Source organism: Coregonus clupeaformis, chromosome 20 (assembly GCF_020615455.1).
Source record: "Coregonus clupeaformis isolate EN_2021a chromosome 20, ASM2061545v1, whole genome shotgun sequence".
NCBI classification, from domain to species: domain Eukaryota; kingdom Metazoa; phylum Chordata; class Actinopteri; order Salmoniformes; family Salmonidae; genus Coregonus; species Coregonus clupeaformis.
The window spans coordinates 49,730,990-49,751,994 of record NC_059211.1 but is presented as its reverse complement, the minus strand read 5'-3'; the positions used below and the strand labels follow the sequence as shown (position 1 = coordinate 49,751,994).

Genomic DNA, 21,005 nt, shown 5'->3' with positions numbered 1-21,005 from the left:
TGCCAGTATCTACCATTGTCATGTGTCTCACAGAAGAATGCCTGGTTCCCTCCACATAGCTGAATGAATACCTTCGGAAGCATGAAGGGACATACTGTATAGATAGATAATCATGTTTTAAAACCCACAGAGTATTGTCTGGGGGAGATTTCCACGTGCACAAGTACATTTCACTGTACTTGTGCACGTGACATTAAAAACTTAACTTGAACGTCTGATGTTAGATCGCCATTATAAACTAGTACCTCAACACTATTGCTCATTATTTGAGTGGTAAATCCCCTGGTAATCAATGTTTCTATGCTGCTGATATTTTGACAACAGCCATTAAACTGTTCAGGAAGCTAGCTCTGTTGCTAACTGCCTGCTTGTCTGTATCTGGAGCTATTTTACAGCCGCATACAGACCTGCATACTTAACTGACCTGCGCTCATGAATAGAATGTTTGTTTATGTGTGGAGGCATTCTCCAGATAGCCATTAGACCAGGTCTCTGTTGAAAAAGAGATTTTATCTCAGTGAGGAAAAACCTGATAAATAAAGGTTAAATAATAAAAATGACCTCACCCAGGAAATAACAATCTGTTTTTTCAGGCCCGGTTTGTATTTTCTTTCAAACTGTCTGGCAGTTGATCTGATATCCATAGAATCCTATAAAGAAGTTAGGGAACGAGATATTATCCACAATTATTCATTTTGTGGTCAATTTATGCAACAGCATTCACTGTCTGGAAAATCGGTCATCGTCTCGTTGGATTCAATTGGCTTTTAGCTGGCTGACTGTTGTTCCATCAACCTTTCATTTAACAGACATTTCCTGTCCGCCTCCACTGTCTCTTTACAGGCTTTTGTCGTAACTAGGGAAAGACTGAGAGAGAGAGGGAGAGATCGAGAGAAAGCAAAAGAGAGGCATAGAAAGGAGAGTGCTGACTAACCGCCAGGCCCTGAGCAGAGCAGAGCAGGAAGCCATGTCTCTCCCACAGCCATCCCAGCCCAGAGCAGAGCTGGAATATCCAGGCCATGAGAGAATGGAATGGGATGGCACTCACTCTGCACAAATAGCTCCCAATTACCATTTTCCCCTGTGCTCTGTTAGCTCTCTCTATGCCTCCCTCTCCAAAGGTAAACCGCCATCTCTGTGGCCCTTTTATTCCAGGCCCTAGCCCTAACCTGTATTCTGCTGGCCTCTGAGACAGCATGTCTCTAGTAGGCAGGCCTAGTGTTCAGTCCTCACGCCCATGGTGACTAACTGACTGAGAGACTGACTGGCTGGTGATAGGACCAAGTGATAGAGGGCAGTGGAGGGCAGCTCCCTTTGTCAGCACGCCTTGTAATTAGGAGAGGAGTAACTGCAGGTTGTGTAAAATGGGTCTGGTCATGGTCAGCCAGAGGCAGGCCTGTGGGTGCTGTACTGAACTGTGGGAGAGGTAGTAGTAGGGCCTGAGTGAGTCAGAGTTTGCGGGAGAGCTTCCATTGAACTGGTCTGGAGTCAGTTTGCTGTGTTTAAATAGGAGGTGGATATGCTTATGGACTAAATAAATATTTGCTTTTCTGTTTGCTTTCTACTGTCACAGTTGAGTGTAGAAGTGGTGTGGAATCAAGCGCAGGACACACAGAGGCTTGGTACTGACGTCTTTAGTGAAGACAAAAAAGAACAAGCCAAACACGGCTACATACAACCTGGCAGGCAAGCGAACTTTACGCACACCGGTAAAGTACATACAAAGGCACAAAAGTGCGGAGCTCTCTACTACACCGAACAGAGAGACAAAAATGAACTAGCATCCCACAGTGACAACGAACAATTACACACAACACATGACAAAACTCAAGAGAACTTATAGGACGCATAATTAACACTAACAAGGAACAGGTGTAACAAAACAGACAAAACCAATCAAACATCGAAACATAGAACGGTGGCAGCTAGTACTCCGTAGACGACGACTGCCGAAGCCTGCCCGAACAAGGAGAAGGAGCAGCATCGGCCGAAACCGTGACAGTACCCCCCCCTTGACGCGCGGCTCCAGCCGTGCGCCGACCCCGGCCTTGAGGACGACCAGGAAGACGCGGAGCAGGGCGCGTGGGATGACCACGATGGAACTCGGTCAGAAGAGACGGGTCTAGGATGTCCCTCCTCGGCACCCAGCACCGCTCCTCCGGGCCGTACCCCTCCCACTCCACGAGATATTGGAGACCCCCCATCCGGCGTCTCGAATCTAGTATGGACCGAACAGTGTACGCCGGAGCCCCCTCGATGTCCAGCGGGGGCGGAGGAGTCTCTTCTATCTCATAGTCCTGGAGTGGACCAGCTACCACCGGCCTGAGGAGAGACACATGGAACGAGGGGTTAATATTCTTGTAATCAATTGGCAGTTGTAACCTGTAACACACCTCGTTCAATCTCCTCAGGACTTTAAAAGGCCCCACAAACCGCCGACCCAGCTTCCCGGCAGGGCAGGCGGAGGGGCAGGTTTCTGGTCGAGAGCCAGACTCGATCTCCAGGTGCGTACACTGGCCCCTCACTGCGGTGGAGATCGGCGCTCGTCTTATGTCGACGGATGGCTCGCTGCAGATGGATGTGTGCAGCGTTCCACGTCTCCTCCGAGCGCCGCACCCACTCATCCACCGCAGGGGCCTCGATCTGGCTCTGATGCCAAGGTGCCAGAGCCGGCTGGTACCCTAACACACACTGGAAAGGAGTTAGTTTAGTGGAGGAGTGGCGGAGAGAGTTCTGTGCCATCTCGGCCCAGGGAACATACCTCGCCCACTCCTCCGGCCGGCCCTGGCAATACGACCTCAGAAACCTACCCACATCCTGGTTGACACGTTCGACCTGCCCATTACTCTCCGGGTGGTAACCCGAGGTAAGGCTCACCGAAACCCCCAAACGCTCCATAAACGCTCTCCTGACTCTGGAGGTAAACTGGGGGCCTCGATCAGACACTATATCCTCGGGTACCCCGTAATGCCGGAAGACGTGGGTGAATAGAGCCTCAGCGGTCTGTAGGGCAGTAGGAAGACCCGGCATGGGAAGGAGACGACAGGCCTTCGAGAACCGATCCACAACGACCAGGATGGTGGTATTCCCCTGTGAGGGGAAAAGGTCTGTAACAAAATCCACCGAGAGGTGAGACCAGGGTCGTTGTGGAACGGGCAGGGGTTGTAACTTACCCCTGGGCAAGTGTCTGGGCGTCTTACACTGGGCACACACCGAGCAGGAGGAGACATAAATCCTCACATCCCTGGCTAACGTTGGCCACCAGTACTTTGTGCTAAGGCAGTGCACTGTCCGGCCAATACCTGGATGCCCAGAGGAGGGTGACGTGTGAGCCCAATAAATGAGTCGATCCCGGACCTCGAGCGGGACGTACGTCCGACCCACCGGACACTGTGGAGGGCTAGGGTCGGTGCGTAACGCCCGCTCGATCTCCGTATCGACCTCCCACACCACCGGTGCCACCAGACAAGACTCAGGTAGTATGGGAGTGGGCTCAACGGACCTCTCCTCTGTGTCATACCGCCGAGACAGGGCGTCTGCCTTCCCGTTCTGGGACCCAGGGATGTAAGTGATCTTAAACACGAACCGGGCTAGAAACATAGTCCACCGAGCCTGGCGAGGATTTAGTCTCCTAGCTGCCCGAATGTATTCCAGGTTACGGTGGTCAGTCAAAATGAGAAAAGGGTGTTGAGCCCCCTCAAGCCAATGCCTCCACACCTTTAGGGCCTGTACCACGGCTAACAGCTCCCTGTCCCCTACGTAATAATTTCGCTCCGCCGGACTGAGCTTTTTCGAGTAAAAAGCACAGGGGCGGAGTTTAGGTGGTGTGCCGGATCGTTGCGAGAGAACGGCCCCGATACCGGCTTTTGACGCGTCCACCTCCACTTGGAATGGTAAAGCGGGATCCGGATGCGCCAGCACCGGAGCCAAAGTAAACAGGTCCTTCAGTCTCCCAAAAGCCCTGTTCGCCTCAGCTGACCACCGCAAGCGCACCGGACCCCCCTTCAGAAGGGACGTTATGGGAGCTGCCACCTGTCCAAAACCCCGGATAAACCTCCGGTAGTAATTCGCAAAGCCCAAGAACTGCTGCACCTCTTTCACTGTGGTTGGGGTTTGCCAATTACGCACGGCTGACACACGGTCAACCTCCATCTTCACCCCTGACGCGGACAACTGATAACCCAAAAAGGAGACCGACTCCTGGAAGAACAGACATTTCTCTGCCTTGACATACAGGTCATGCTCCAACAGCCTCCTCAACACTCGGCGCACCAGGGCTACATGCTCGGCTCGGGTAGAACTGTACACTAGAATATCGTCTATGTACACGACCACTCCCTGCCCCTGCATGTCCCGGAAGATCTCATCCACGAAGGATTGGAAGACTGATGGAACATTCATTAACCCGTATGGCATGACGAGATACTCGTAATGACCCGAGGTAGTACTAAATGCTGTCTTCCATTCATCGCCCTCTCTAATGCGCACCAAGTTGTATGCGCTCCTGAGGTCCAATTTTGTGAAGAACCGTGCCCCGTGTAATGACTCCGTCATAGTCGCAATCAGAGGGAGTGGATAACTATATTTCACAGTAATCTGATTGAGACCGCGGTAATCGATACACGGGCGCAAACCTCCATCTTTTTTCTTCACAAAAAAGAAGCTTGAGGACCTGTGCCCTCCACGGCCACAGTTGGTGCAGGGGACGGCCCCCCTCGGGCTCCTTCTCCTCCGTTCTCTAGCGCCAGCACCCCCGAGCTCCATAGGACTCGGCTCGGAGGTGCTGGAGGGTGGAATGGGCGACCCCCACCCAGGACGTCCGCGGGTGGCGAGCAGGGTGTCTAGCCGAATGGCCATGTCAACCAATTGGTCAAACGAAAGAGTGGTGTCCCTGCACGCCAACTCTCTACGGACGTCCTCCCTGAGGCTGCAGCGGAAGTAATCTATGAGGGCCCGCTCATTCCACCCTGCATCTGCCGCTAGCGTCCGGAACTCCAGTGCAAACTCTTGAGCGCTCCTCATCCCCTGCCGGAGGTAGAATAGACGCTCCCCGCCGCCTTCCCCCTCAGGTGGATGGTCGAACACTGCCCGGAAGCGGCGGGAGAACTCCGCATAGGTGATCGTTGCGGCGTCTATCCTCCTCCATTCGGCGTTGGCCCACTCCAACGCCTTGCCGGTGAGACAGGAGATGAGGGCGGAAACGCTCTCGTGTCCCGAGGGCACCGGGTGTACGGTGGCGAGGTAGAGTTCGATTTGCAACAGGAAACCCTGACACCCGGCCGCGGTGCCGTCGTACGCCCTCGGGAGCGAGAGCCGAATCCCACTGGGTTCCGGAAGTTGGACAGGTGGACTGACCGATGGTGATGGTGTGGTAGGTGGGGGCGTGGGTACTCCGCTGGCCTCCCATCGATGGAGGGTGTTCATCACCCTATCCAGAGCGTGCCCGATCTGGTTGATCCTGTCCTCCTGTCCACGAAGGCGCTCCTCAATAATCTCGGTAGGTGCGGCTGCTCCTGCTGATTCCATAGTAATGGTGTGTAATTCTGTCACAGTTGAGTGTAGAAGTGGTGTGGAACCAAGCGCAGGACACACAGAGGCTTGGTACTGACGTCTTTAGTGAAGACAAAAAAGAACAAGCCAAACACGGCTACATACAACCTGGCAGGCAAGCGAACTTTACGCACACCGGTAAAGTACATACAAAGGCACAAAAGTGCGGAGCTCTCTACTACAACGAACAGAGAGACAAAAATGAACTAGCATCCCACAGTGACAACGAACAATTACACACAACACATGACAAAACTCAAGAGAACTTATAGGACGCATAATTAACACTAACAAGGAACAGGTGTAACAAAACAGACAAAACCAATCAAACATCGAAAAACATAGAACGGTGGCAGCTAGTACTCCGGAGACGACGACCGCCGAAGTCTGCCCGAACAAGGAGAAGGAGCAGCCTCGGCCGAAACCGTGACATCTACAAAGTGGATTGTTTATCGAGTGAAGAGCATCCAATTTTTCTTCCATCTCGTGACCCCGTTCTGTTTTCTTAATAGATGGAATCAAGAGTTCTGTTCACATTTCATTCACCATTAAACCCACTGACCTTAAAAGACTCTAGCTTCTATCCATTTGAACATTTCCTTCAATTCACTTTGCCATTTAGTTATTAGTCATTTAGACACTGTGAATGCATGACTCATTTGACACCCAAGAACTCAGCCATATAGATTGCCTTGGCTTAAGTTATCATGGAGAGGATATGGGCTCTCTGTGAATTCCCCTGTCCTTGGATCCTGACACATGGTTATGGGTGACTGAGGGTGTCTTTAACCTCCATAAGATGGCTTCCATCCAGGGAACATCCTCTTAGCAGGACGTGCTTCTCTCTAGTACAACACATTACTATGTCAGTGTGACCCTGATATCTGTCTAACCTTTGACCCCTCTTCCCCCTCTCTTCTCCCAGGCGGAGGGTGATGTGGCGGGTCTGAACCGCAGGATCCAGCTAGTGGAGGAGGAGTTGGACCGGGCCCAGGAGAGGCTGGCCACCGCGCTGCAGAAACTGGAGGAGGCAGAGAAGGCTGCAGATGAGAGCGAGAGGTCAGTACCAGCCAGCCACAGAAACTGATGTATTTATCATCTTTAATTTGACAGCATATTTATAGGCCCTTTTTCCTGCTGGTTTGAGGCCTGCTGGATAGTACCAGGAACATACAGCTTGCTTTGAAGGTTCTTTATCGTTAAGTTTTGTTGCTATGTGCATTGCTAGCAAATGACCAGCCACTTCAATAGCGTACTGAAAGCGTACTATTTCCCAGACAGCCATCTTGAATGTGTAAAACGATTCAATGTGCCTCCATGTTGGATGGGCTATGTAAATGACACTTGCAATTGAGTGTGTCTTGTGTGTTGCTGATATCACTGTGTGTCCTGTCCAATCAGAGGTATGAAGGTGATAGAGAACAGGGCCTCTAAGGATGAGGAGAAGATGGAGATCCAGGAGATGCAGCTGAAGGAGGCCAAGCACATCGCTGAGGAGGCCGACCGAAAATACGAGGAGGTGAGACTTCATATAGTCCCATAGAGATTGTCCTGTGTGAAGCTCTACACCCACCGTCCGTTCACCCATTCATAGTGTTCTCATACTGTTCTCATACTGTTCTCCCATTCATAGTGTTCTCATACTGTTCTCATACTGTTCTCCCATTCATAGTGTTCTCATACTGTTCTCATACTGTTCTCCCATTCATAGTGTTCTCATACTGTTCTCATACTGTTCTCCCATTCATAGTGTTCTCATACTGTTCTCATACTGTTCTCATACTGTTCTCATACTGTTCTCCCATTCATAGTGTTCTCATACTGTTCTCATACTGTTCTCATACTGTTCTCCCATTCATTACTCTTACTTTTAATATTCATTTTACTCTTACTGTTCCACTTATATGGTTCTCTCTGTCTACCTCAGGTGGCCCGTAAGCTGGTGATCTTGGAGGGAGAGCTGGAGAGAGCTGAGGAGAGGGCAGAAGTCTCAGAACTGTAAGTGCAGCACACTCCTCCTATTACGCTGGAATACAAGGGGAAATGGGGGTTAGGATCCCTCTGTGATGGGGTCTCTTATCCTCTTATTTAGAAATAGAAGAGTCAAAAGGTTTGTAAGGAGCTTCATAACACTTTTTTATTAACATTTTAAAAAGTGTCCAGTTCAAAAATGTGATTTACTGCCATAAGCTAAAATGGACATCAGTTTTCTTTAAGGTTTTTCCAGGCTTGTGTAACTATTGAGATGTCCAAGCTAAGTACTTCTCTTCCTTTCTCCCCCTGTAGTAAATGCAGTGATCTGGAGGAGGAGTTGAAAAATGTGACCAACAACCTCAAGTCCCTAGAAGCCTCGTCTGAGAAGGTCAGTGTGCATACTATTACATCATACAAGTAAATGCAGTCAACTGCTGATAAGTGCACATTGGATAAGTGCGAAGTGCAGTGTAGATCCCCATTCCCAATTCAAATACATTATTTTAACTTATTCTGGGATATCTGCATGGTCTGGGTTAGTTCGCCCACTAAGGGCTGTCCCAAGCCTTTGCAGTTATCAGGAGTTGACTATACATGGCTGACATGAAAGCAGAGTTGTTTTGAGTATAATCACTGCCTGCCACACTTTTACTTTTATAGGCATCAGAACAAAGACCCTGTTATCACCTGACAAATTGGATGTTGATTTCTTAATGATAATGTTGATGGCACATGAAGTTGTAATAGTTCTAGACCAGCACAGATTTGTCTCTGCATTCCTACCCAGCCGGTCTAGTGTCAGTCATGCCACATGATCCCCCCTTAACCACTTAAGCAGTTGCGCTGTGCTGATTAAATCAATGTCCTTCTCATGGTTGGCATCACAGCACAATGTGTTCCCTATACCAACACACAGACAGTTTATCACACCTGAAGTGTTGTATTACAACGAAGCATGGTTGACAAACAGTCCTGCAAGACCATCACTCTCTATGCACTTTCATGCTAATATGTCTGTGTGTTTCTGTATCTGTCTTGGAGTTCAGACATGTTCAAGAATTCAGAGCTTGTCTGTAACAGACTTGTATTTTGACAGTACTCAGAAAAAGAGGACAAGTATGAGGAGGAGATCAAGGTTCTTAGTGACAAGCTGAAGGAGGTAAGCAGTTGCTGGCATCTTATTTGATTCTTAATACATACAGTAGTAAACCAATTTGCTCCATGTCAAAGATGGCGTCTTGTTCTGACGCCCCCCACTCCCTCTGTGTCCCCCAGGCTGAGACTCGTGCAGAATTTGCAGAGAGGACTGTGGCCAAACTGGAAAAGTCCATCGACGACCTGGAAGGTATGAGTGCTTTGTTTAAGAAACTGTTGCAAACTGCTCTATGGCAATATAGAAGAGAAAGTAAACTTATCTTAGTGTAGAGCAAGTTACTGTAAGTTAGACATATTTTATTGCAGAAGATTAAACTATATTTTGAAAGAACAGTTTTAGTAGCATCTCAGACCTCTAAACCTGAGTATCTCTAAACAGAACAACATACGGTATGTCAGGCTGGCGAGGCCGCAGTCTACCATATACATTTCTCCCAGGGAGACATTCCAATTTATTAAATTAGTAAAGATGTCGAGCTTGTTCAGGAATCCCCAGTGGATGTAGTTTCCTAGGTCGAGGTCTGGTTATTTAATCCTCTCTGTGAGCAAAGAAACAACATCTTAATATGCACAGTTCCATTTTGTGATGCAGTTTCACATTGACACGGTCCCAGCAAGGGTTTTGTGTTTCATCTAGCTGGAAATATTTATCTGGAAGAAAGGGTACTCTGCCAAACATATGGAAACTTCTCCGACAAGCTAATAAAACACACTGTCTTGGTCTCAAGTGTAAAGAAATATGTAGGCCCATTCCCTACTAACCGGCAACAGGCCGACCTCCAAAGACAACCACTTTTTGTGTCTGCTGTCTGCACAAAGGACAAAGTGTGCTCAAAATCCTTTTAGATCAGCATATTTGGTCCTAAAGCCACATGGAATGGGTTTACAAACCTTTATATGGGCTTAATTGCTTAAAGTAGTCACCTGCCCATAAAAAAAGATTTGCAACATATTTTCATTTTGAAATGCTCACAGGTACATTTTTTACATTTTACATTTTAGTCATTTAGCAGACACTCTTATTCAGAGCGACTTACAGTTAGTGAGTGCATACATTATTATTATTATTTTATTTTTTATTTTTTTCATACTGGCCCCCCGTGGGAAGGTAGACAAACATCTCTTATCTTTCTGGCATCTTCTGTTCTTACATTTTTATACTGTATGAATTTTCTCTTCTGCAACCACTGATCTGTCCTCTCTTTCTCTTCCCTCTCTTTTTGCTGCCATTTTCTTTCTCATTCCCTGTCCTCCACCTCTCTTTCTGCTACTGCTGCTTTCCTTGTGCCTTACCTGCACTACTTCCTGCTGCCCTTTGACCTCCAGATGAACTGTACGCTCAGAAGCTGAAGTACAAGGCTATCAGCGAGGAGCTGGACCATGCCCTCAATGACATGACCTCCTTGTAGATGTCTCTTCCTGTCTGTCTCCTGCTGCCTCCAGGGTGTCTTCCCTCTCACCCTTCCCACTGTAGGCCTACTGTGTCCCAGGGTTAGCTGCCAGAAACACAGGCCTTTCTCCAGTTCTCTGTGCCTTCTGTCCATCTCACTGTGCAATTCAACTCATTAAAAGCCCATTCTTTCCTACATCTAAACTATACTTTCTTCTTGAATTAAATGTTTCAATGTTTCAAAACAACTGTTTTAAGAAGGTGAGAATTTATGGAGTGAGGCATGCATTCACGTTGCGTGTCCCTCACCTCTTTTGCATAAATGTCACACAACTATGTATATCTTGACTAACACACTCCTGGTTGTGGTTGCAGTTTAAGTATTTGAGGTGTGTTCACAACAACATGTTTTAAAAAGTGTGCATTTTGCTTACAGCTCATAAGATCGGAAATGTCCAGTGGCTTTGTCTTTTATGTTCAGTGCAACAAAGTGCTTTCAATAGACTGTTACTGTACATAGCTGCAGACTTAACCATCATCAGTTTTATGCATGCAAATCTGCATTTTGTAGGGTTCTTTAGTGTGGTTGGGGTTTGCATATGGAACAACTTAACATGACCACAGCAGTTATGTTAAACAGCTGTTGGACATACTGTATAAGAATTGCTTTGGCATCAGTGTAGAATATTGTTTACCAAACCTAAGGAGAATGAATTAATATTAATCAACTTTATGATGCTCCTGTCCTGTGTGGTTTCATTCAATAATTATTCAATGTCATTCTTTTTTATTTTCCAGAAAAATTAGCAGGTGCCAAAGAAGAAAACTTGGGAATGCATCAAGTCCTGGATCAAACACTGCAAGAGCTCAACAGCTTATAAAAATTATGAGGAAGATGGAGAGGATAAAAGTCTTGCAACATTCCATAAATATTCAATTTCATTCCCAGTGAAAGGGGATTAACTTAAATACTTGTACCCTTAATATTTCTTCTCTTTTTAAGTCACAACTTTCTCTCTCTCTCTTCAAGAGAAATACATTCCAATCCACCACCATCCTCGAATCCCCTGTTTCTTATGTTTACAGCATTTAGTTTTATGGAACTTTGAGATTATAGACCAGTGTTAAAAGAAAATGGATTATGACCATAATTATAAACAGTCTTATATTCAGACCAATTAGTAAAGAATAGAAAAACGACAACTCATATTTGAAATGTGAACTCCAGGAGCATGTTTTTGAAATAGGTTAAGTGACATGGTCTTCATTTTATGTATGATTCATGAGCTCCACCTAGAGGTCTTATGTGAACAGTTTACAGGAATCAGCTTTACTGTCCATGCACCCATTGACATGGTCATATTTAGTGCATTCACAATGTATGTGAACATATTCACAGGTTGCACTGTGCCTTTTCAGAATGAGTCAATATTCTGCCTTCGGTGTGCTTGCGTGTGTTAACATGTTCATTGAGACTAGAGGATGACTCATGGAAAGGATGGTGAACATGTCTGTGGTGCTACAGGTGGTGGTAAAATACTATGACTGACAGACAGTCAGATGGAGGGTTTGCCAAAGCCAAAATCATTGTTTTTGATGATGTGAAAAGAGCCTCATACAAATCCTTTAAAGAACTGCATCCCATCCTCTGACTTAACCTATAATCTCTATGGTTTTAAAGTGCCACCATATGCAGCTTCATAGCACCTCCTTTCCGCTATACCCTGACGTGCTGGACCACTATCCCAGCTCTACATTTGACTGCCTAGCCCTAGGTGTAAAATCACATTCCTGGTATAAAATTTGGTGGTAGCATATACAGTAAAAGTTATGCCAAATAAGCACCACTGGAGCATCAATCACGGTATTAAAACATGGATACTTATTGTATATAGTAGAATAATGTTAGTTATTGAGAAGATGTATTGCTCCAGTTTTTCACCACTTTCTGGCAGGGGAACTCTTGAAACCAAAGAATACACATACCAGAGAAGATGAACCCTCAAATGTTTTTATTGTTGTCTGTGAAGGTGATCATGGCTTCTCGTCCTTTGCCCTTGAAAAAAGCTTCACATTTGACTGAGTCTGTGTTGAAATGTTTCATTCACCTTTCCCACTTTCAATCTAATAAATTTTTACAAAACAAAGTAACCTGGCTTAAGCGATTATTTATTGTATTATTTACTAAGAAAAATATAAATTTCATAAACATACAGAGGCAGACTATTTCAACTTATATTATATCATATTATTCCTATTCAATATGAAAGGAAGACATAATATTGTAGCTGAACATATGACTCTGCTTGTATTTTGCATGAAAGACAGACATCACAATAAGGTCAAAGCACTGTCAATCAGCTCAGCTAAATATACCCATTCCAATCAATATAATGTATGCTAAAATTAAGACTGAAGAGTCGGAATCATCCATGGTCCACCTTTCACGACTATCAGAGTTGACAGCTCACTACTGTAATCTCCCTCAGTGTTGCTTTCTTCTGAACGAGCAGCCTGGATAGAGAGGCGAGAAAGAGAAGTTCAAGTTAATAATCAGTAGACATTCAATAGAGCTCTAAACTGATATAGTATGTGCATATGCTACTGTATAAGTTCAGGCTCTTGAGCAATGTAATTGTACAACTTCTTACCCTCAGTGAGGCGACATTTCCCCCCTCTGGGCTGGCACAGGACGAAGGAGCAACCGCCACAGGGCACCACTCTCTGGGCATGACTGAACACTGTGGTGATCCTGTAGCAGCCTGGAATAAACGGGACAACAAAGATGTTTTTCTGTTCCCTTATATAATATGTTTTCTTTAAAGGGATAGTTCGGGATTTTGGTAATGAAGCCCTTTATCTACTTCCCCAGAGTCAGATTAACTCATGGATACCATTTTTATGTATCTGCGTGCAGTTTGATGGAAGCTGCTAACTAGTGTTAGTGCAATTGCTAACAAGCGTTAGCGCAATGACTGGCATGCTAGCTGTTCCTGTAGAATTTGTCACTGTGCAACGCTAGCAGATACATTTAAATGGTATCCACGAGTTCATCTGACTCTGGGGAAGTAGATAAAGGGCCTCATTGCCAAAATCCCGAACTATCCCTTTAATAAGCCTTTGTAAATGCTTTATTTTCATGCTTAATTTATTTGTTGTAAATTATTATAATTATTTTAGATAATAATGTTATTATAATAATAGTGTGAACACTACATGTACATAGTTTATCAATGCAGTATGGTAAATAGTGATGGGGGAAAAATCGATACAGTTATATATCATGATATTATTTTGGAAGATAAATCCATACTTTGACTCCAAGTAGAGGGCTGCGGGTCCTGACAGAGATCATTGTGGCGCGGTCGTAACTTTTCATGCTGCGGGCGGGAGCGGGCAGTCAGACAGACAACTTTGGGATGAAAATATTTTTTGCTCGCGCAGATTGTTTGGAAACGGCCGTCTTTCTGCTTTGTATGCATTAGCCTGGGTCTACATATTGTATTAAAAGCACCTATTTGTTGCATTATTCACACACTCTCAGAATTCGCTGCTTCAAGTTCAGTAGCGACCCGTCATTCAGCGCATTACTACGCGTCACATATCAGTTTACAAACAATGTAAACAAATATATATACAGTGAGAGAAAAAAGTATTTGATCCCCTGCTGATTTTGTACGTTTGCCCACTGACAAAGAAATGATCAGTCTATAATTTTAATGGTAGGTTTATTTGAACAGTGAGACAGAATAACAACAACAAAATCCAGAAAAACGCATGTAGAAAATGTTATAAATTGATTTGCATTTTAATGAGGGAAAAAAGTATTTGACCCCCTCTCAATCAGAAAGATTTCTGGCTCCCAGGTGTCTTTTATACAGGTAACGAGCTGAGATTAGGAGTACACTCTTAAAGGGAGTGCTCCTAATCTCAGCTTGTTACCTGTATAAAAAGACACCTGTCCACAGAAGCAATCAATCAATCAGATTCCAAACTCTCCACCATGGCCAAGACCAAAGAGCTCTCCAAGGATGTCAGGGACAAGATTGTAGACCTACACAAGGCTGGAATGGGCTACAAGACCATCGCCAAGCAGCTTGGTGAGAAGGTGACAACAGTTGGTGCGATTATTCGCAAATGGAAGAAACACAAAAGAACTGTCAATCTCCCTTGGCCTGGGGCTCCATGCAAGATCTCACCTCGTGGAGTTGCAATGATCATGAGAACGGTGAGGAATCAGCCCAGAACTACACGGGAGGATCTTGATCTCAAGGCAGCTGGGACCATAGTCACCAAGAAAACAATTGGTAACACACTACGCCGTGAAGGACTGAAATCCTGCAGCGCCCGCAAGGTCCCCCTGCTCAAGAAAGCACATACAGTGGGGAAAAAAAGTATTTAGTCAGCCACCAATTGTGCAAGTTCTCCCACTTAAAAATATGAGAGAGGCCTGTAATTTTCATCATAGGTACACGTCAACTATGACAGAGAAAATGAGGAAAAAAAATCCAGAAAATCACATTGTAGGATTTTTAATGAATTTATTTGCAAATTATGGTGGAAAATAAGTATTTGGTCAATAACAAAAGTTTCTCAATACTTTGTTATGTACCCTTTGTTGGCAATGACACAGGTCAAACGTTTTCTGTAAGTCTTCACAAGGTTTTCACACACTGTTGCTGGTATTTTGGCCCATTCCTCCATGCAGATCTCCTCTAGAGCAGTGATGTTTTGGGGCTGTCGCTGGGCAATACGGACTTTCAACTCCCGCCAAAGATTTTCTATGGGGTTGAGATCTGGAGACTGGCTAGGCCACTCCAGGACCTTGAAATGCTTCTTACGAAGCCACTCCTTCGTTGCCCGGGCGGTGTGTTTGGGATCATTGTCATGCTGAAAGACCCAGCCACGTTTCATCTTCAATGCCCTTGCTGATGGAAGGAGGTTTTCACTCAAAATCTCATGATACATGGCCCCATTCATTCTTTCCTTTACACGGATCAGTCGTCCTGGTCCCTTTGCAGAAAAACAGCCCTAAAGCATGATGTTCCCACCCCCATGCTTCACAGTAGGTATGGTGTTCTTTGGATGCAACTCAGCATTCTTTGTCCTCCAAACACGACGAGTTGAGTTTTTACCAAAAAATTATATTTTGGTTTCATCTGACATTCTCCCAATCCTCTTCTGGATCATCCAAATGCACTCTAGCAAACTTCAGACGGGCCTGGACATGTACTGGCTTAAGCAGGGGGACACGTCTGGTACTGCAGGATTTGAGTCCCTGGCAGCGTAGTGTGTTACTGATGGTAGGCTTTGTTACTTTGGTCCCAGCTCTCTGCAGGTCATTCACTAGGTCCCCCCCGTGTGGTTCTGGGATTTTTGCTCACCGTTCTTGTGATCATTTTGACCCCACAGGGTGAGATCTTGCGTGGAGCCCCAGATCGAGGGGAGATTATCAGTGGTCTTGTATGTCTTCCATTTCCTAATAATTGCTCCCACAGTTGATTTCTTCAAACCAAGCTGCTTACCTATTGCAGATTCAGTCTTCCCAGCCTGGTGCAGGTCTACAATTTTGTTTCTGGTGTCCTTTGACAGCTCTTTGGTCTTGGCCATAGTGGAGTTTGGAGTGTGACTGTTTGAGGTTGTGGACAGGTGTCTTTTATACTGATAACAAGTTCAAACAGGTGCCATTAATACAGGTAACGAGTGGAGGACAGAGGAGCCTCTTAAAGAAGAAGTTACAGGTCTGTGAGAGCCAGAAATCTTGCTTGTTTGTAGGTGACCAAATACTTATTTTCCACCATAATTTGCAAATAAATTCATTAAAAATCCTACAATGTGATTTTCTGGATTTTTTTCTCTCATTTTGTCTGTCATAGTTGACGTGTACCTATGATGAAAATTACAGGCCTCTCTCATCTTTTTAAGTGGGAGAACTTGCACAATTGGTGGCTGACTAAATACTTTTTTCCCCCACTGTATACATGCCCGTCTGAAGTTTGCCAATGAACATCTGAATGATTCAGAGGAGAACTGGGTGAAAGTGTTGTGGTCAGGTGAGACCAAAATGTAGCTCTTTGGTATCAACTCAACTCGCCATGTTTGGAGGAGGAGGAATGCTGCCTATGACCCCAAGAACACCATTCCCACCGTCAAACATGGAGGTGGAAACATTATGCTTTGGGGGTGTTTTTCTGCTAAGGGGACAGGACAACTTCAATGCATCAAAGGGACGATGGACGGGGCCATGTACCGTCAAATCTTGGGTGAGAACCTCCTTCCCTCAGCCAGGGCATTGAAAATGGGTCGGGGATGGGTATTCCAGCATGACAATGACCCAAAACACACGGCCAAGGCAACAAAGGAGTGGCTCAAGAAGAAGCACATTAAGGTCCTGGAGTGGCCTAGCCAGTCTCCAGACCTTAATCCCATAGAAAATCTGTGGAGGGAGCTGAAGGTTCGAGTTGCCAAACGTCAGCCTCGAAACCTTAATGACTTGGAGAAGCTCTGCAAAGAGGAGTGGAACAAAATCCCTCCTGAGATGTGTGCAAACCTGGTGGCCAACTACAAGAAACGTCTGACCTCTGTGATTGCCAACAAGGGTTTTGCCACCAAGTACTAAGTCATGTTTTGCAGAGGGGTCAAATACTTATTTCCCTCATTAAAATGCAAATCAATTTATAACATTTTTGACATGCGTTTTTCTTGATTTTTTTGTTGTTATTCTGTCTCTCACTGTTCAAATAAACCTACCATTAAAATGATAGACTGATCATGTCTTTGTCAGTGGGCAAACGTACAAAATCAGCAGGGGATCAAATACTTTTTTCCCTCACTGTATATATATATCATTGACTTAAAGCTGCATACAAACATGGTCTCTTTTTTGCTTTCTTGAGTAAGGCAGCTCCAAAATGCAGGTGTTTCAGCCTAGCTCAGTGCTTTCTGTGGTGGTGGGGCAGCCAGCGGAAAATACGGAGCGTAGGTGTTGTTAATGTTCTCTAGTTGCGCTGTGATTGGCTCAATGTTCTGTCACTCATGGAGACACTACATTTCAAAAGTGCTTAACAAATAGTTATTGACTACGTCCATCCTAGCTCGCTCATTAATGTCTTAATCGAAATTACGGATTGCCTCTTATCCGCTTGTCGTCCCCTTATGCCATAGTTTGTACATCTCAATTATCAGTAGAAACCACATTTGTTTAAGCAAGTCAGCTATATCAGCTATGTTTTTTTTTAAAGCAGTAAATGAGGCTGAATGAACTGTTTTGCTGCCAGACAAGGCTCCGCTGATAGCCAGGTGTAGCAGTGGTAAGATGTTGGGACTGCTGTTGGGACAGCTTTATGTAGGCCCTAACAGTTTGTGGGCACCGTCTGTCACCGTTATAGTGCAATTAATGTATTGTTTAGTGTTGTGTTGTGGGTTTGCTGGCATGCATCCCACTTATTTCTTTTTTTTCACCCCACCAAGATTTACATGCTAAAATCTCCACTGAGCCTACCTCTCCTCTCCAAGTTGGGCATGCAAGATCAAGTGTGCCTACAGTATGTGTGGTCTCAATTAAATCGAGTAGGCTGTCTATGCATGGGTGGAGGAGAATCACTTGACAGTTATCTTTCCAAGGAATTAACTTAAATATGATTAGGCTATAGTTTATTACAGTGTCTGTAAATAAATATCGGTAATGGAAAGAAGTGGAGGGCGCTCAACCAACATGAGTCGAGGTGCAATCCAAAAAATAGATAATCACTGAAAAGGAGAAGGCGCAACCATGTTGCGCGAGCGTTGCACCTTTCCTTTTCAAAGAATATTGATTTTCCAGTAATTTGTCTCTGCCTGCAAATTGTCCCGCTCCTAAAAGGTAGGCTATATTCTATATGCAAAACGTAGCTCAAGAGAAAGTGCAAGTGTCCGCTCTCATCATTCTTGCTGCTTCAAGTTCAATAGCCATACGTGCAAGATCAGGTGCGCGTGTGGTCTCAATTAAATAAAGTAGCCTGGACTACAGCCGCATGGACGGAGAAGCACGGGGCAGTTATATTTTCAAAGAAATGTACTTCCTAAATATGATTAGGCTAAAGTTTACTACATTGCCTAGGAATAAATATTCATCACCCATATTTGTCTCCATCTGAAAATCGCCCCGCTCCTAAAAGGTAGGCTATAAAACGTATCTCAAGAGAAATTGTAAGTGTCCCCTGTATCTCCAACTACTCTGCTCTCTTCAAACTACGTCTAGCCTAGGCTGATATAGCCCAGTAATACCGATAACCTAATATAATGGGCCATGTGAGAATCTCTGGTAATTTAACCTATTACTTACTTTTGCACATTTTGATATTGCCTATAGGGCGCAAAATTGCTGAGACCATGGCTGGCAAGCGAGCTGAATCACATGCCTAAAATAACATTGCAGGACTGTGGTTGGGTTTGGGACCAGTTCTTGCAGGAGCAGGTGGGAGTTGGACAGAAAGCCAGCTGGAGCGTGTGGGTACGGTATGAAAGCTGCAGGTGCGGGCAGGATGTAACTTTTAAAAAATTGTTATTATTATTATTTTGCTAGAGTAGTGTTTGCTAGCACTAGTCGGCTGTACCTGGGCCAAAACTCCAGTATTGTTCATCCAATAGCTTGTTCTCCATCTTCTTTCTAAATATTGAGCCAACATGTTTTCAGCACATTTATTTCCATGACTGATCAAAACTACTTTTCTCATGGTCTCTCTGCAGCAGATATATAGTGAGCAATATTTTGACCATCAAATCGCAATAAAAGATCAGTATCGAAGTGCAATGCATATGTAGAATCGTGAGAATCACAATATATATCGTATCGGCACATACACTACCAGTCAAAAGTTTGGACACACCTACTCATTCAACGGTTTCTCTTTATTGTTACAATTTTTTACATTGTAGAATAATAGTGAAGACATCGAAACTATGAAACAACACATATGGAATCATGTAGTAACCACAAAAGTACTAAACAAATCAAAATATATTTTATATTTGAGATTCTTCAAATAGCCACCCTTTGCCTTGATGACACCTTTGCACACTCTCGGCATTCTCTCAACCAGCTTCATGAGGTAGTCACCTGGAATGCATTTCAGTTAACAGGTGTGCCTTCTTAAAAGTTAATTTGTGGAATTTATTTCCTTCTTAATGAGTTTGAGCCAATCAGTTGTGTTGTGACAAGGTAGGGGGGGTATACATAAGATAGCCCTATTTGGTAAAAGACCAAGTCCATATTATGGCAAGAACAGCTCAAATAAGCAAAGACAAATGACAGTCCATCATTTCTTACACTGTCTGTGATTTATTTAGAATTCAACGCACACTTATCCAGCATGACTACCACAGCATTCTGCAGCGATACGCCATCCCATCTGGTTTGGGCTTAGTGGGACTATCATTTGTTTTTCAACAGGACAATGACCCAACACACCTCCAGGCGGTGTAAGGGCTATTTTACCAAGAAGGAGAGTGATGGAGTGCTGCATCAGATGACCTGGCCTCCACAATCCCCCGACCTCAACCCAATTGAGATGGTTTGGGGTGTCGGACGGCAGAGTGAAGGAAAAGCAGCCAACAAGTGCTACGCATATGTGGGAACTCCTTCAAGACTGTTGGAAAAGCATTCCAGTGTAGCTGGTTGAGAGAATGCCAAGAGTGTGCAAAGCTGTCATCAAGGCAAAAGGTGGCTATTTGAAGAATCTCAAATATAAAATATATTATGATTTGCTTAACACTTTTTTGGTTACTACATGATTCCATATGTGTTATTTCATAGTTTTGATGTCTTCACTGTTATTCTACAATGTAGAAAATAGTAAAAATTAAGAAAAACCCTTGAATGAGTAGGTGTGTCCAAACTTTTAACTGGTACTGTAAGTATTGTGATAATATCGTATTGTGAGGTCCCTGGCAATTACCAGCCCTAATGGCAAGTCGCAAACTTGGGAAGTTGTACATCCTTACTACTCACCTGGGCATTTTACATCCATGAAGTAGGAGTTGGGACTCTGAACCAACCTCTTCTTCTTGTGTCTTTGCCTCTCAGCCTCCAAAGTAGGGTGCATTAGGTCCTTAGCGAGCTGCAATACGGATTAATGTATAAATATATGATTTTGCAGTTTACACAATTTGTCTATACATTAAGAGCCATATAATTATATAAACACAGATTAAAACGTTAATCTTTAGTTAGTTATAATAATATTTTATATAAATGTATGGTTTTGATGTAAATAAGTCAAGGGCGCCCTCTCATGTCTGATACAAAAACTATTTTTGAGGCATGCCCAGACATATATCCCATTCCCAGGACAAGCCCCACTATTTAATTTGTTTATGACATGTGGTGAAAAAGTAATCAATCATCATACTTTAGTAAAAGTAAAAGCTATACATCAAATTCCTTATATTAAGCAAACGGCACGATTTTTCATTTTATTTTTTTACGGACAGACAGTAGCACACTCCAACACTCAGACATAATTTACAAACGCAGTATGTGTTTAGTAAATCCACCAGATCAGTGGCAGAGGGGATGACAAAACGTTATATTGATAGGTGCATGAATTGCACCATATTGCTGTCCTGCCTGAGCATTCGAAATGTAACGAGTACATTTGGGTATATATTTTTACTTAAGTACTTTACACCACTGAAAGCAAGGCCTCCAATAAAGAAGTAGGCCTACAGTATTTGACTGGCTATTCCAGTGGCGTAAACACGATATGTGTGGCTACTTCTCACATGAGCAAAGAAAAAACACTTACCGACATTGCTTCTCTTGGTTATTGTTATTTCACTGGCACTGTACTTTGATAACAAGATTATAGCACGGCTTGCAGACTGTACACTGATATTGTTGTTGTGAATGTGAAGCTGAAAAGTTGTAAAACTGTATAAGGGTGGGATCACATCTTAA

General features: G+C 44.4%; 2 protein-coding genes across 5 annotated transcripts in view; one reads left to right on the top strand and one right to left on the bottom strand.

The window, feature by feature from the left end:
- tpm4a (tropomyosin 4a) overlaps positions 1 to 12,220 on the top strand; it is a 29,238-nt gene extending 17,018 nt beyond the window's left edge. For 2 of the 4 annotated variants that reach the window (XM_041839686.2, XM_041839688.2), the window contains 7 exons: positions 6,476 to 6,609; positions 6,952 to 7,069; positions 7,478 to 7,548; positions 7,837 to 7,912; positions 8,621 to 8,683; positions 8,800 to 8,869; positions 10,868 to 12,220. In XM_041839686.2, coding sequence (XP_041695620.1) covers positions 6,476 to 6,609; positions 6,952 to 7,069; positions 7,478 to 7,548; positions 7,837 to 7,912; positions 8,621 to 8,683; positions 8,800 to 8,869; positions 10,868 to 10,950 — 615 coding nt within the window. In that variant the 3' untranslated portion in view covers positions 10,951 to 12,220. Of the gene's footprint in view, positions 1 to 6,475; positions 6,610 to 6,951; positions 7,070 to 7,477; positions 7,549 to 7,836; positions 7,913 to 8,620; positions 8,684 to 8,799; positions 8,870 to 10,005; positions 10,268 to 10,867 lie in introns of those variants that run through there. The other 2 variants (XM_041839685.2, XM_041839687.2) reach the window with 1 other exon arrangement.
- Positions 12,067 to 21,003, bottom strand: LOC121533602 (40S ribosomal protein S27-like). Its single transcript, XM_041839691.1, has 4 exons — positions 20,854 to 21,003; positions 20,058 to 20,166; positions 12,721 to 12,831; positions 12,067 to 12,583 (listed from the first exon to the last, which is right to left on the bottom strand). The coding sequence occupies exons 1-4, from the start codon at positions 20,857 to 20,859 to the stop codon at positions 12,555 to 12,557; spliced, it is 255 nt and encodes an 84-aa protein (XP_041695625.1). The 5' UTR covers positions 20,860 to 21,003; the 3' UTR covers positions 12,067 to 12,554.
- Between the last annotated feature and the right edge of the window lie 2 nt (positions 21,004 to 21,005).